This window comes from Rhineura floridana, chromosome 10, assembly GCF_030035675.1.
Source record: "Rhineura floridana isolate rRhiFlo1 chromosome 10, rRhiFlo1.hap2, whole genome shotgun sequence".
NCBI classification, from domain to species: Eukaryota; Metazoa; Chordata; class Lepidosauria; order Squamata; family Rhineuridae; genus Rhineura; species Rhineura floridana.
The window spans coordinates 12,814,240-12,831,158 of record NC_084489.1 but is presented as its reverse complement, the minus strand read 5'-3'; the positions used below and the strand labels follow the sequence as shown (position 1 = coordinate 12,831,158).

Genomic DNA, 16,919 nt, shown 5'->3' with positions numbered 1-16,919 from the left:
AAGGGAGCTAAAACGCATCCTTGTTTCACACCTTTAAAGGTTGGAATTGACCTTGATAGGTGTCCAGCTCTGTTATACCTAATATGTAAGTGGGTAGATTCATATAAACAACGTATTAGTGTGAGCAGGCGTCTATCTATATTAGTAGTCTCCAACTTCTCCCAAAGTTTGTGTCTAGGCACTGAATCGAAAGCTGATTTGAAGTCTATGAATGCAGCATAAAGAGCCCCTCCAGAGGGTGATGCATATTTTTCTATTAGGTGCTGTAGGACCAAACCATGGTCCATCGTGGAACGGCCAGCTCTAAATCCCGCCTGTTCTTCAGCCAGGATATTTTCCTGTTCCATCCAGGTTAGGAGCTTCTCACTTAAATGGGTGGCATAAATCTTGCTGATAATGTTTAGCAAACTGATCGGTCTATAGTTAGCCGGATCCGCTCTGTTGCCCTTTTTAAAGATGGGGATAATTATTGCCAGGTCCCAGTCTTTTGGAATAGAGACGTCAGAGTCTATACATGTAAATAGGGTAGTTAAAACTGGTGCCCACCAATCCACGTTGTTTTTAAATACTTCTGGTGGAATATTATCCGACCCTGGTGCTTTGCCTGGTTTCAGTTTGGCAATTAGGCCAATAATTTCTTTAGGTGTAACAGGAGGCCATTCAGGGAAATTGTGGTCGTTTGGCTTGGGTGGAAGATGGAATATCTGATCATTCACAGAGATTTTAGTGAAATAATCTTCCCAAGTAGTCACAGGTATATGATATTCCAAGTTAACTGAGAGATTGGGCCATCCTTTGGCTACCATTTTCCAAAAGGTAAGTGTATCCTTAGATGTAGATGCTTTCAGTAAACGTTGCCAATCTTCTTTTTGAGCTAGAGACTTTTTAGCTTTAATTAGATGTTTATAGCATTTCTTCTCCTCCAACCAGTTTATCAGTAATTGTGGGGAGTTATTATTTCTATACTCTCTGTATTTTGTAATAAGGAGGTTCTTCTGGGCCACGCATTCATGATCAAACCAGGGTTTCGATCGAAAAATAGGTCTAAAAGTCTTAGGTTTAGAAAATAAGCTCTTTTGAAGAACCTGAATCAATTGTTGGAGAGTATTAAGAACAGAATATGCAGAATTTGCAGCAATAAGCGCCTCACACATTAGAAGACAGCTTTCAGAATTTAACAGATCTTTAAGGTCGGATTCTAAATAAGTCGACCATCTAATACGTGTGGCTCGCCTTTCAATTTCCGCACCCAGAGTTAGTTCTTGCTCAATATATCTGATTTGATTATCATAAGATAGGGTAAGAGCTAACGGTAGGTGGTCGCTTTCAGGGCGAATGTCCACTTGACACAAGGACATGGCGTGTAGGAGCTCCCAAGAGACTATAAAAAAATCGATAGTGGAAGCTCTAGTACCGGATAGGTAGGTGAATTCTCCCTTAAAATCTCCCTCTACTTGCCCATTTACCAATATCAAATTCAGATTGTTCAGCATTTGCATCAGGTAAGAGCCCAAGATAATTGGTGCCTTGATCTTTTGAATGTCTAATCGGAATATCGAAAGCACCTTCTGTTGCTGGCAGAAGTTCCTTAAAACGTGAATAAAGGACTTCATCACTCGGGCCTATTCTGGCATTGAAATCTCCCGCCAGCATAACCATAGCAGCCGGAAATAAATTTGTCACCTTGGTGATGTACTCCTCAAGTCTCAGCATCATAGCCTTCGCTGGTTTATTTTGTTGGCAAGGGGGTAGATAGACATTAATAAGCAGAATCCAAGCCCACTTGAAATTGATTACTATCAAAGTAGCTAACCCTACCAGGGGATCAAGACTGGTAATTAATGCATGCAATCTGGTAGTAACAAGCAGGGTCAGTCCACCCTTGGGGCGTCCACCTTTAGTGCTAGGGGTTGCAGCCAGCACGTAAGACGCATACCCATTCATATGGATTTCCTCACAGGCTCAAGTCTCCTGGAGAAGAATGACGTCATATTTTTTAAGGTAACCCAAAAAAGATGGATCGGAAGATTTATTCTTCCAACCAGAGATGTTCCAAGACAGAATTACCAATTGTGTCATAGGATGCTTAGATGTTTGTCAAGTTGTTACAAAATGAAGAGGAAGAGAGTTCTGCATTATCTTTGAGACAGATGGTAACTCCATGAAGGGCTCAATAGGGGTAATTTTCTCTAAAGTTGGGTCAATTCTGCTATTAGAGATTATTGGCTTCGAGGATTTTAGCCAACAGTTCTTGACACTGCCAATCTTCTGTGGGGATCCCTCCTCATTCTCATTAAGCCATCTCATATCTGTCCATGAGGGAGTTTCATAGAGAACTACTCCTGGTTTGGAAGGAGACAGTCGTTCCTGGTTGGTAAAGGACTGAGACGTATTCGGAGCCATCCAATTCATTTCTGCAGAAATCTGAACAGGGCAGCTAGTTTTAGTAAATTCGACTAATCCAATAGTAGTGTTCTGTGGCTCTGTATGGTGGTTAGCATTTAGAGTCTCAGGTTCTGGTCTTTTAGTGCTTGCTATCTCATTGCAACCCTCTTTTACAGGAAAAATCCGTCTGCTTTCTAGAAGGATTTTTAACGTGTTGAGCCTTGCAATAATTTCAGCTTGAGCTACTGATGGTAGGAGGGAGAAAGAATTTAGTAGCATTTGCTCCTCTTCAGTTTAAATGTATGGCATACATCCACTCTCCAGCTTTGATCCCCAACTCTTAGACATTTGTTAAGCCACGTAAGGGCTTGAGCAGATCAATTCCCTTTCTTTTCTCTCTCCCTCACTCAGTTCTTTCCCCTCCCCAAGTTACAACCCCAGCATTCTACAGATTCTAGTGGCTCAAGTTTCTTTAAAATAATTTTCAGCTTATAAACACATATACACATCTGCAAACCTAGGAAATTCCGCAAGAATGTATAAATCACTTTTTTATTTTTGGTGATCCCATTTCACTTCCGAAGTGAGACAGAATGATACATGTGAATGTTTAACAGACTTAACGCTAAATGTTTGATTCTGTTTCCAGAAGCCAAGTAAGATGAATTATTAAAATCTTTATAGTTAAATGAATTTGATACTATATGCACTCAGCTCATATTCACAAGCTCTCGTCCTAATTTACCCACCTTCTGAAGTGAAGTGGGTAGTGCCCAGACAGAGCCTTGTTGCTTATGGTGCCCTGACTTTGGCTCACTTCGCATCTACACCATTATCCTTTTAGCATCAGGAGATTATTTTTAATTTCTCAAACCTTTTCAATTCAATAACTGTTAAATACTGCTTGAATTTGCTGTTTTATTATTTTAAGATAGATGTTACTGTTATGTTTGTTTGTAATCTGCCCTGAGAACTGTGCTTTGATTTTTATTTTACTAATTTGTATACTGCAACTTCATTGACAAAACTTCCAACACAATGTTAAGCATGTTTACATAGATGAAAACTCCACTCACTTCAAAAGGACTTAATATTTTCCTCCTCTTGGCTGTCAACAGGAACTAATGGATTTTTTACATCTGTGCAACTAGGACACATTCTCTGCATTCAGTATTTTCCTTGGATACCAGTACCAACAGCAGCGCACAGATGAAAATGACTAGAACACAGTAACCTGTCAGTTTGATAATGAACAAGACAATCACCTTCATTCACTCACTGCCATATTGGCTTGATAACACTCTTAGGGAAAAATATTTTCTAGCTCTGAATAGATAGTCAAGCCAGTTAAGTAATATAATATTCTTTTAAATATTAAAAGAACCAGGTGTGAAAGATAGAAGACTGCAATATCTGGGAACAAAACAGAAAAGAAAATGTAGGAGCAGTGACAGGAAATGTTATTTTCCTGTTAGGTTTAAAAGCAGATATGTGCATATAGTTAAAATATACTATTGCTACAAGAGGTTGTGGGGATTTTTTCTTCGTCAAAGAACACAGATGGGGGAAAATTCTAGACTTCTTGTAAAGATGAATATTTGAAGGGAGACAGGAATTAACGTGCAAATGTTAGTTCATTCGCAACAAAAAATTACTTCCTTAATAATGTATTATGAAAAACTTTTTAACTGACATGCTGTTTTAACAGGCTTGTTTATTATATATGTAAATTATGGATGTTTTAATGTTTTGATGAAATTGTTTTACTATGTTCTTCAGTTATGGGTAGATAATTTTTTTAATCTGGTTTGTTGTTATTTTGCTGTTAGCTTTTACTTGTTTTTGAGTTGCCTCAAAATTAAAGGTAGTTTATTAAGTCTTTTATCAAGAACTTGGTTTGCACTTGAAAGAATCAGTACTAGGATTTAAATAGATATGGAAGTTAGAAGCAAAACCATCTTAGGAACAGATGACTGAAAGAAAGTCTTCTCCATAACTTCCTGCACCCACAACACACACTTTAAAATTTCAGCAAAGGCTCTTCTCAGGCATCACCTCCTTTCATGGGTAAGGTAGGTAGTTAAATTATTTTATGGGATACTAGCATCTAGGTCATATTGTGTCAAACATCAGAGCGTGACCACATTCACACATAGTGCTGAACCACAGTTTAGTGCAAAAGTAAAAGCTAGAATGAGCATGAGCAAAGCCCTTGCACCCCCTTCCCTCCTCCTGTACAGCTGGGAAAAAGATTTCTATAGCATTTTGTTTCATACTTATTGTTATGTACAAATTAGAGTTTGTGTTTAAAAAAGACATAATATATCTCGACTTCAGCAAAGCTTTTGACAAAGTGCCCCATGATATTCTGATTAGCAAGCTAGCTAAATGTGGGCTGGATGGAACAACTATCAGGTGGATCCACAGGTGGCTACAAAATCGTACTCAAAGAGTACTTATCAATGGTTCCTTCTCAAACTGGGTGGAAGAAACGAGTGGGGTACCACAGGGCTCAGTCCTGGGCCCAGTGCTTTTCAACGATTTTATTAACAACTTCCTCATCCCATGCTTATCAAATTTGCAGATGATACAAAATTGGGAGGCATAGCTAATAGTGTGGAAGACAGAAACAAAATACAAAGGGACCCTGATAGGCTAGAACATTGGGCTGAAAACAACAGAATGAAATTCAACAGGGATAAATGCAAAGGTCTACACTTAGGAAAAAGAAACCAAATGCACAGTTATAAGATGGGGGATACTTGGCTCAGCAATACAACATGTGAGAAGGATCTTGGAATTGTTGTTGATCACAAGCTGAATATGAGCCGACAGTGTGATGTGGCTGCAAAAAAGGCAAATGCCATATTAGGCTGCATTAACAGAAGTATAGTTTCCAAATCGTATGAGCTATTAGTTCCCCTCTATTCAGCACTGGTTAGGCCTCATCTTGAATACTACATCCAGTTCTGGTCTCCACACTTCAAGAAGGATGCAGACAAACTGAAACAGGTTCAAAGGAAGGCAACAAGGATGGTTGGGGACTGGAAACAAAGCCCTATGAAAGAACTGGGCATGTTTAGCCTTGAGAAGAGAAGACTGAGGGGAGATATGATAGCACTCTTCAAGTACATGAAAGGTTGTCACATAGACGAGGGCCAGGATCTCTTCTCAATTGTCCCAGAGTGCAGGACACGGAATAATGGGCTCAAGTTGCTGGAAGCCAGATTTCATCTGAACATCACGAAAAATTTCCTAACTGTTAGAGCCATACGACAATGGAACGAATGACCTAGAGAGGTAGTCGGCTCTCCAACACTGGAGGCACTCAAGAGGCAGCCTGACAGCCATCTGTCGGGAATGCTTTGATTAGGATTCCTGCATTGAGCAGGGGGTTGGACTTGATGGCTTTATAGGCCCCTTCCAACTCTACTAATCTATGATTCTATGATTCTAAGCTGTAGTCAGTTTCAACGCAAGCCTACTTCAAACCATAGGTTATGAAACTAATTTGCATAACTAACCAGAGTTTGTTTTAACTTACCATCTCTGGTTCCTACATGACGACAAGCCAGAATTCTATGAAAGCAAAACTAAATGCTGTGTAAGTCCTTCTCCTGGCTGTGGAGGAGGGGTAATAAGGGAGTGTGGGAGCCTGCAGCTTCGCTTGAGCTCCTTCCTACAGTCACCTCCAAGTTTCCGTAAGTAAGAACAACGGCAGCAACAAGCAGGGCCCCTACTAAGAAGCTATCTTGACAATTCATTAAGCTTGTCCTGCCTTCCTGAACGAACTCCTCGGTTTGGGAAAGTGTTCAGTTGATTGGAGACGTATACTATGGGCTGGTTTTACATGCTTGCTGTTAGGGCTGCAACTCTAACGCCAGTCCTTATGTAGACAAAATGGCACCATCCATACAAAGTGGAAAATATATTCCATTTTGACCCTTTGAGGAAAGGTTGGATATACATTTAATAAATAAATAAATAATATCAACAGGTTTGATGAAGCTCCAAAGTTCGCAGAAATACAAAAAACCTTTTCCACTTTTTATTCTTGATTAGTTTACAGTTACTTGGGAGTGAGCTCTGCTAGTTCTGCTAAAATTGGTGGGACTTACTTCCAAGTAAACATGGACACGATGCACATTGCAGGAGTTGTCCATATGCAAGCAGCATCGTAAATAAGGGAATAGTGACCAGCAACCTAGGAGACATTCAACCTTCCAGCTTTTTAAGACACTTTGTGTTTTAAACCTAGGCATTTTACTGTCAGGATTATCAACATTATCAAATTATCTGACTTTATACTACGTACCTACCTCTCCATGGTTGAAAAAGTAGCATGCCACTGTAAGTAGTCCTCCAAACCTGTTCCCACTGGGGGTGGGGGGAAGGAAAGTAACAGGTCTTACAATCTTTAGAGGTAGAAACATGTTTCTCTAGGTTTAGCTACCAAATAAAAACATAGTTTACTTTGTGAGTCATAACAGAAGTTTCCATCAAAATGCCAGATAAGAGAATAATTCTTAGGAAGAACACTCTGCATGTACAAGATCAGAAGTGGTCCCCAGATTCATGTAGTAACTCCCCCATGTGCGTGGCTGAATGTATTTCACTTACATTTCACTTACACCAACTTATAAAGCACAGAAGACAGCCAAGTGCTTTCCATATGGGGAAAAGTTAAAAGTCATGTATGCTCTGCCTTTGGAAGTTGCATTTCTTATATTTGTATAAAGCAAAAAGAAATATCTAAGAAGAGACTATAAAAATAGAAAAGGCAAGGTTTTGCCATGCTAAGATTGGGCAAGTTCCAACATCACAATATACTATGGTTTATTGCGACAAGAACAAGCTGCAGCAAGAACTGGACTTGCACACTACACTCCCTCTCCCGTCTAGCATGGCCTCAAGGAGATCAGAAACTTTTTTATTGTTATTAATCAGTTTATCCTTGACAAAATGATTAATCTCAACTGAGGTTTGTTTGAAACAAATCAATTTCAAAACAAAGTTTGTTGGGCATTGGAAAAACATCAAGCTGCAGCTGATAAAAAAAACAGAAACTAAAACTTCCAATACCTCTCCAGATGAAGAGGACAGCGTATGACCCTATGGTTCACTGCAACTTGTTCCTGTAACAGTAAATCATGCTTTATGGTGACATCCAAACCAGCTCATTGTCTCAGGCAAAATAATGAAATTAAGCCTAGCACATTCACAGGCTGGTATCCAAAATTATGTGAGCAGACACCCACTCATGCAATGGAGATTTTCTGCTCCCTCCTCCCCAATGCAGCCTCTTGCTGCAGCTGAAAAGCTCCTGAAGGTCAGGAGAACCTCAGGAAAAACCCTGTCCACTTGGAAGAGCTAGGAGCAGTAGAAGAAAAAGACTGGCATTTGTATTGATGTCCCACATATTTATATCCAATTCTTATAGCTATTTTAGCAACTAAGACTTAGATTTAAAGGGAAGACCGTTCCAATGCATTCTGGCACAATTTGGATGGCTTGAACCAAGTTGCACAGGCTACAATAGCTGTTACACAAACTTTGATGTTGATATCTACATCTGAACCATGAACAGCTGTCTCATACTGAACCAGAGTCTAGGGACCATGGTAAAGGATGGAAATAAATCCAGAGAATTATCAAGGTAATTATTCATAATTATATAAATTGTATATATAAAAACCGGAGATCTATGACAGACTATATATATTTAACATCGAGGGTCACAGCCTGTTGGACTTTTCCATTACAGCGATAGAGATGCCAGCAGATCCAGCAGCATTGACCAAAAGGGAGAACTTTTGGATTTACTCTCTGGACACATTGGCACCACATGGCCTGAACCTGGAGGACAGTACCACCACTACTTAGCTTCTGCCAATGAAGCCCCTCTGAGCATTCCATCCTCAAAGCTCTATAACTGCCACCTTGGTAACAGCATTTGTATGTTAGCAGCTGATGAAGGCGGAAGCTGAAACGTTTTGTTAATACAATAAAAACCTCTGTTTTGTTAATCACAATTACGTTTATATATATATATTAGGTGATTAACGGAATCCTTATAGGGATCCAGAGCAAGCTTGAGTGAAGTTCTGTTTGTTGCTTTCAAAACTGTCTTATAGTCCACTGCTATATATATATATATATATATATATGCTGCCATCTAGGGGATTAACAGAACCATGATTTTTAAATTATTTTAAAATACTTGTTTCAGTATTTGTTAATAATTTGGAATTACACTGTTCGTGTGTGCTTAAATCAAACCCATTGAGCCTATAAATGCCAAATGATTTACTTTTTTAATGCTCCTTAGCTAAAATTTGTCCTCTTTAACCTTCCATTTCAGACATCCCACTACTAGTACAAAAAAACCGCAACCATTTAATTAGCATAGGTGAACCTCTTAGGTTAGCAGGATTCCCTTCATTATTATAATCTCTCATAATCTCAGCAGAAAAATCCAGAACAAAAGAAGCAAACTTTCACACATATGCTTATACCACAGCACTCATTTAGATGTGGATCTTACACAGCAACTAGGCCTAAAGATATGTGCAAATACTGCAGCCTAAGGGGCACAGGCAGGTTTAAATATTCATGATGCATCAATAGAAAAGATCTCAATTACTGCTGTGCTAGATTATTTGTCCACATACACAGTGCTTTTGAGGGAGGTAAAGAGTTCCCTAAGTATCTCTTGACACCTCCCCCCAAAACTGTGGTGCTATTTGTGTCACGTTTGCTGTCCAGTCAGCAGTGGTATCTGAACGGGCAAACATTTCTGTCATTTGCATATACACACACCAAAAATTGCCAGAAGCCCACAGCCCACAAAACCTTCAGTGAAAAGTGCCCCCTCCCCCATTTTGGCTCTGCTTTATTTTCCATAGGCTAGAGAGGAAGTATGAAGCAGCTTATCTTTATATCTATAACATATTAAGTTACCAATGCCAAGAAAGCATTTGAGGATTCATAGAGGGCACAAGTTATTCCCGACTTCACAGACTTTCCATCCACTCAGAAAAAAATAACCGTAAAGATGGTCATATTCTTAGACAATGGATGCAAAAAAGTGTTAATTACTGAGGAAAGAAAGCACACAAATGAAACAAGCAACATAATAAATTGCTACAAATTATAAGAGAAATACAATGCTACCCTAGAGATTTTTCCTTCTGGCAGCAGCTTTTCATGTTTTATATACAGGGGCTTGCTGTCAGAATTGGTGAGGGGGGGGAAAGGCACATTATGCACAGAAAACTCAAAAAAGTTTGGTTCCTGGCCCACAACTGCTTCAGCTGTCCTCCATGGCCATTGGTTTCCACTACAATTGACTTTTAAGAGTAAAGCTGACATTTTAAAATGTCTGTTGAAAAGTGGGTTGTATCTGAAGGATGCAGGGATAGAACAGAAAGATATTTACAATCAAGCAGTATATACATTTAAAAATAAATAAAAAATTGCTATCCTTCAGCATTCCCCTCTGTTATTCTGTTGTGGTGTCCCCAGACCACATTTTACTAACCACTGAATTAGGGGATTCACAACTAAAAGACCCAAACAAACTATGAGCAAGAAGCCAAGAACAAACCTTGGCTTTCACTTATGATTTGTTTCAAGGTAAAAAGCACAAGTGCTAGTTCACACGTAGTGCTAAGCCAACTGCTCTATGGTTTCTTTCCCTGCTCAAAAGAGGGAGGGACAAAGAGAAGATTGCTCAAGCTGTTTTGTAATTCTAGATTACGAAAAAATTCAAAGGAATATTAATTACTGGTTTACTCAGTGAAGAATGTATCATAAAAGACGTAGAGAACAGTAGCTTGTAAAGGGGGAAAAGGGAAATGCTGAGGAAAGACTGTTTTTAATGGGCACTTGACTAAAGACAAGGGTAGAAACGGTTTAGAACATAAATTCAACTATTGTGGCTTTTCCATGGGAAAGAAGCATGCAATTTGTGATGCAGTCCAAGGATGTGATTGTTGGGAATAAATTAATTATTGTACATTCTGGAAGGGCTGAGGAAAAGGGCTTGAATATGGAGAAATACAGCTCAGATTTTTCAACTTATTAACAGCAAGCATAGAAACTTTCATATCCCTACACTTACAAAACTGATACGTGATTATTCAAGCTTTGAAATGGTCTAAGCACTTTTGCTGCTCCAGCTTTCAAATACGCCTGAAGCATTCAGTCAATTACAATAAATTACCCAAATACAAGCAAGGGAATTGTTAAGGATTTTTAAACTGCAAATTGTAACAAGCTAGATGTAACTTTAGACATATAACCAGGAAATTACAGATGCTACTTTTACCTCACCCCAAAAAGATGCTTGCTTCCCGTACATGCCTTCTCCAATGAAAAACAGCAGCAGCCACCTCCAAAGCACATACGCAAAGGCATCCAACATGGGTCCTCAAAATTAGACATCAGTTAAAACTTTTTCTAAAAAACTCTATCATATAGTCAGGGTGATATCCAATTTAGAGCCACTGAAGACAATGGACAAATGCATTGATTTCAGTGGATTTGCTCTGAGTTTACCTTAGTTGCTTGTCACCATATACCTTTATTCCACTGAAGAAAAAAAATGACACTGACTTCTAGACTCTAGTAAAAATGTTTTGCTGCAAAATTAAGCGCTAATTCCTTAAATGCAACTCCTGGAGTAAGAATCTATATTCTGGTAGTAAAACTTTGCAAGTAAAAAAGGAAGGAAATAACTCAGCTTTCAGTGACATGATACAATCTTGACCCATGATTCAGAAGCAACAAGATAAACTGAAGTTAGTGAGACTGTCTCTCAAGGCTGCCTTCCAAGATTGTATCTTCACTGTGATCCCATACATACCCTTAGCATGTATAAGAACTGCTTTTGACATAGCTTTTCAACACAACACATATAAGCAGATTTTTGTGACCAGCTTTGGGTGTTTTGCCAAATGTAAAATTGGCACACTTACTACATAACTGTGGGAATGTGAAAGCACAGGCCTTCTTAATATGTTCCAAAGGTGCTGTTATGTAGGAATGCACAATGTTAATTTACAATGTACAATAATTCTACATATTGATTCCCAATGCTTATACATATTATTTACATGCTGGATTATCTCACATTACAATCTAAATGCACGTTAAAACATTATTTCTTACGTGAAAGGCGCTTCCATACTTAATTTCCATGCCTGCGCTGAAGGGTCACTTCACAAGTTACACAATTTCTGCATGGAAATGCCTTTTAAATAGCCCTGTGCTTTCACATTCATATAAGTTTGAACTACTTCCAGCATTATTTGCTTGTTTACTTGAGTTCAGATATAATTGAGTTTGCAGGAGAGGGACAATGTGGCCTGAAATACAGACTAAATTGCATTTAGACACACAAGACATATTCTCCAATACTACAAGAAAAACTAAAGATTTTCTACTTTGTCAGTTTCTTCTTCTATTATCTTGAAGCATTCATTCCTTCAGTATGTTTTACAAACAGCAAGCTATGAAACAGTCACTTCACACTTTAAAGAAAATAAAACATTTGTTTTAGTCTGATAAAAAGGGAGTTTTAAAAGAAAGGGGGGATTCCCTGCCAGCAGATGAGATTAAAACTAACACCTTAAAAGATCAACTAATTTGAAGCTCAAGGTAGTACATTATGCTCAGAAACAATATTAATGTGAAAACTATGAGCTGAACCAGATGATAAAAATTAAACTACCCAAAGCTGTCAAGATGCTATCAAAATGTATTAAAAATTTGTTCTTTTGCTATTTTATTCTTATCTGATCTTGAAATAACTAGGAGGAAAAACTGTCCTGCAAAAATGAATTTTAAGAAATGTGCACAATCATCAATTCCAGTTGTAATCTGTCACATTAACATTTAAATTATCTAGGGATACTAGTGTATGAAACTCCACATAAAATGCAATGTGCTACACATTTAACAATTTAAAAACCAATAGCAACTATCAAGTTGTTGTTATTATTGTTATTATGATTTATTACCTGGCCTTCACCAGAAAGGTCACAACAATATAAAATACAATATTAATAACAAATTAAAACAATTACATTCACAATGAGAGGATCCAAATAACTGTATCTATATATCTATATCTACATCTAACTCAAGTGTCAAAGGCCAGGATGAAGAGGCTGAATGCTATATAATGAAGGTGCCCGAGGTACCTCTGTGGGAATCAAATTCTACAACTTAGGGGTTGCCACAGAGAATGCCCACTCCTGGGCCACCATCACCCTGAACTTCTGAGGGCAGGGGAACTACCAAGAGAGCCTCCTCTGCCAATTTCAACATCTGAGAGGGTCCAAAAAGGAGGCCGCAGTCTTTCAGATATTTGGAGCCCAAATTGTTCAGGGCTTTAAATACTAGCATTAGCACCTTAAATTCTACACTTTTTTGGATATCTTACCTTAGATATGTGCCGTATAGGAAGAATACTGACACCATTAATCCATTCAGAAGAAATATCATAGCCACGTAAAAAGAAGCAGGATCTCCCAGCCCTATCAAACAGCAATTAACATTCAAATAAAATTACTACTTCATAATTCAATTTTCCAGTGAATATGTATGATGATAAAAATCCTACATGTAAGAGTATATGTATACTACAGCTACATTTTGTTTAAGTTTGCATTCTTTATATTTAGTATGTTTTTACTGAAGATATTTACATACTGTTTCTCAGGCAAATCTCATAAAACAGTTTAATAAATTAATTAAACTATATGGATTACCCTTGCTTTTTTCCTCTACAGGAGAAGACTATTTTCAGTGTTACAACATTAATAACTCAGCCACAGCAATAAAGAATAAGCAGAGGAACTGAGATTTTTCTCCACTGGCATTCCTTACAATGGACATTTGTCAATATCCCTGTATCAGGCAATTTTTATGATTACAGTTGTAAAACAGTAAAAAGACAACAAAGAGGAAGCAACTGTGTAAAAGGTACACATGGTGCATACCTAATCTGTGAAAACAAATCTGTAAAACTGTTTTGTTACTTCCATACCTAAGAGATTGTAATTGAGCAGTCTAATATGAAAGGAACAAGGAAAACAGATTTGGATGCAAATTAATTTATTATTCCAAGGAATCAAATTATGAGCGTTATGACTGCTAACAGGAAGTATCCAATCACTGCAAATGCAGGATTTCCTGCCAACCCAACTGCACTTTAGGTTGAACATAAGGAGTAGACCCATAAATGAAAGTATAGCAGCCAAGTATAGGTCTCTTTCTCCTTACCTCCCTATCCACCCCAACTTTCAGTCAGTTGCTGAGATATTGGTGCCACCCATATTGTTTTGGGTTGAATGTCCAAGGTGAAGAGAAAGGTTTGTGCTTCATCAGTCACCCTGATGACTCAGGTGGCGCCCATCTGCATACTCCCCATCTCTTGGCAATACAGTGAATGAACAAGACAGAATGTGCTTTTTAGGTTTCCAAACTGATGGAAAACATATTAAAGAATGGCCTTTTCTTCTAAGAAGTTCTACCACTTGTTTACAATACTTGAAAAAGCACATGTCCAGTATCTTCAAAAAGGCATCTATAAGATTTTTTGTAATCTATGAAATGTAATAAATCACTGATAAGCTAAAGTCTTTAAACAGTTAATCTATACAAAAAGAACCTTTGTAAACCCCTCTCCGTTGTTTCATATTCCATCTTGTGCAACATCCAAAAATGAACAAAGAACTAGCAACACTTGCCTTCACAGCTTTCAACAGGGCTGAGACCTTCTCCTCTATTCACTGTCCAACATGTCTTTGTTGGAATACCAATCACATTCATTGTCCCTGTGTATAAGCGGTACCAACTGGCTAGCACAACCTGTGCAGAAAATAGGATTTAGAATTTCAAAAGAACTTTGACTCAGATTATCTTGATGATTAAAAGAGGCTTATCTGTGGCTATTCATCAACATCTGACTAATTTAAGATCTCCCCACACACAAGATACTACATTTTAACTTTTACAACACTATTTATGGTATGTTAACTCAAGTTATGGAGCCAATAATTATATAAGACAAAACATATATGTATGTCCTTCTCCAGGTTTTATGTTGATTAACGGATGAACAAAATGTTACATTAGGTATGCATGTAGCGCTTAAAACACCCACTGTGCATTTATCTCCCTCCTACAACTTTGCCCTGACATCAAAACATTATGCATTTACCCATGCCACATTGTTGGCTGCCAATGGCAAGGTCACAGAAAAGTGGAATGTTGAGATACAGATAAATTCTACTTAACATTATCTGATGGTGGAGTTAAGTGGTCTGGATATAACACATACATTATATTTTTCAAAAATTAGTTTTGATGGGTTTGAAATAGAAAAGGGGTAAGAATGACATGCTAGAGAATATAATTTAGGTTCAAACAAAGCTTCCCCACAAAAAATGCAGAAAGATAAATGTTAGCAGATATACTGGTGGTAAGCAAAACACTCCACCAACTTTAGAAGAAAACTGCATGCAACTTTTCATTCAACAGAGGAAGAACAACAAAATGTCTATAGTTTAAATGTTATTTGTTATCTCCAGTCAACAGGAACATTCTAATTGTGTATGTGTTTCACAAAAGAAGAACAGCAGCATGTACTAAACAAAACTTTTATTATTTATGTTTATATCCCAAGCACCTTCCCTCTTCGGCAGGTAATGATTGTAATACTCAAATTAATAGCATAGATTATTGTTTATCCCAAGAGATCACTTGCACTGGGCAGGGTTTGTTCCAACTTATTTTCAATATTGATTATTTATTTCTTATTTATACCACTCTACTTAAAAAAAAAATCAAAGAAAAGCTCACAAGTTGCATATAAATACAACTAGGACCAAACAGATAAACTATACTTTAAAATCCCAAAACTTTACAATTCCCATCAGCAGCAAGGTAAAAATCCTATAGCAGGAACAGGAAAACTGTGGACCACCAGGTGTTGTTGACTCCAACTCCCATCATCCCCAATAACTGGTCCTGCTACCTAGGACTGATCAGTCCAGCAAAATCTGGAGAGCTACAGAGTCCCTATCCCTACCCGTAGGGTCTACTACAGGTCAAAAGATCCAAACAGAACACTAATCAGGAGGGCCTGAGTAAAGAGGTTTACCTTTAATAAGATGACACATGACAGGGTGTTCCACAATGAGGATACTACCACTGAAAAGGCCCTAGCCTAGATCACCATCCCTTGGGCAGTGCCCACTGGTAGGACCTTGAGGAGGACCCTGTGGCGTCCTTCCCTGGCTCTCCCTGTCAGGTTCCTACCTGCTCGTGGCTACTGCCTGTCACTAGGCACCACCAGGGACTCCACCAGTCCGGACTGTCCTTTTTTATGGTTTCTCTCTCCGCTCTAGCATAGACCTCACCAGATCCCCCTGCTAGGCAGCACCACCAGTCACGTCCTATAACCAGTAACCCCAGAGACTCTGCCTGAGTCTCTCTCAATCAGGTTACCTCTGTGACTGCGTGCTTAAGCTGTCCCAATCCCTTTGATCTATACAGAATGCATATAATTCTGGTTTGCTCTGGATACTTGTGGTGTTATATTCCTCCCTTCACCGCTGCCACCATTTGTTACTGTTACCCTTCAGCCTTGGTATTTACCTTACCCTCCCTTTTGGTCTGTGAAACCCCAGCCAAGGATCAGGCCTTTGGTAAACCAAATAAGTATTTATTAAATAACAGAGATAACAAGATTACTTTATAAAGGCACATAAGCATATGGTTTCATCTATTACTATGATACTTGACTTATCATAAACTAGAACTCCCACTCTCTCTTTCTCCACACTCTCCGGACATCCACCTCCAAACACCTCTCAAACACCTCTCAAAAAACCCCACCCAGATTCAACTGTCATTCTTCCTTTTATACGCTCAGCCATTCTAACGCTCAGCCAATCATCCAGCATTCTACTGCTCATTTACTCCCCCCTCCTTTCACTCCACTTACCACATATCTTCTACACAAACAGCACTTACCATATATACATTAATACAGGAACATCACAGGCCCCTCCACAAATCTCAACGGCTGGGCTGACAAATATCAGGAGATACATTTCATCAAATGTTTGAGCTCCAAGCCATTCAGGGCCTTGTAAGTCAACATTAGTGCCTTGAACTTGCCAATAGACAAGCTCACGAAGAATTGATATATCATTACTCCAATTTGACATGACGTTCAATAACTGAAAGGTCCTCCGTGGCGCAGAGTGGTAAGTGGCGGTAACGCAGTCAAAGCTCTGCTCACAGCCGGAGTTCGATTCCAACGGAAGGAGGAAGTCGAATCTCCGGTAAAAGGGGTTGAGGTCCACTCAGCCTTCTATCCATCCATGGTCGGTAAAATGAGTACCCAGCATATGCTGGGGGGTAAAGAAAGGCCGGGGAAAGAACTGGCAATCCCACCCCATATATACGGTCTGCCTGTAAACATCGCAAGACGTCACCCTAAGAGTCGGAAACGACTC

The 16,919-nt window shown here is 38.7% G+C and overlaps 1 protein-coding gene across 3 annotated transcripts in view; it reads right to left on the bottom strand.

The window, feature by feature from the left end:
• The window catches only part of DPY19L1 (dpy-19 like C-mannosyltransferase 1), a 92,067-nt gene that overhangs the window by 62,463 nt on the left and 12,685 nt on the right, over positions 1-16,919 (bottom strand). For 2 of the 3 annotated variants that reach the window (XM_061586395.1, XM_061586394.1), the window contains exons 6-9: positions 14,142-14,262; positions 12,833-12,926; positions 10,720-10,815; positions 6,705-6,762 (exon numbers count right to left, since the gene is read on the bottom strand). In XM_061586395.1, the coding sequence (XP_061442379.1) occupies positions 6,705-6,762; positions 10,720-10,815; positions 12,833-12,926; positions 14,142-14,262 (369 nt within the window). The remainder of the gene's footprint in view (positions 1-6,704; positions 6,763-10,719; positions 10,816-12,832; positions 12,927-14,141; positions 14,263-16,919) is intronic. The other variant, XM_061586393.1, reaches the window with a different exon arrangement.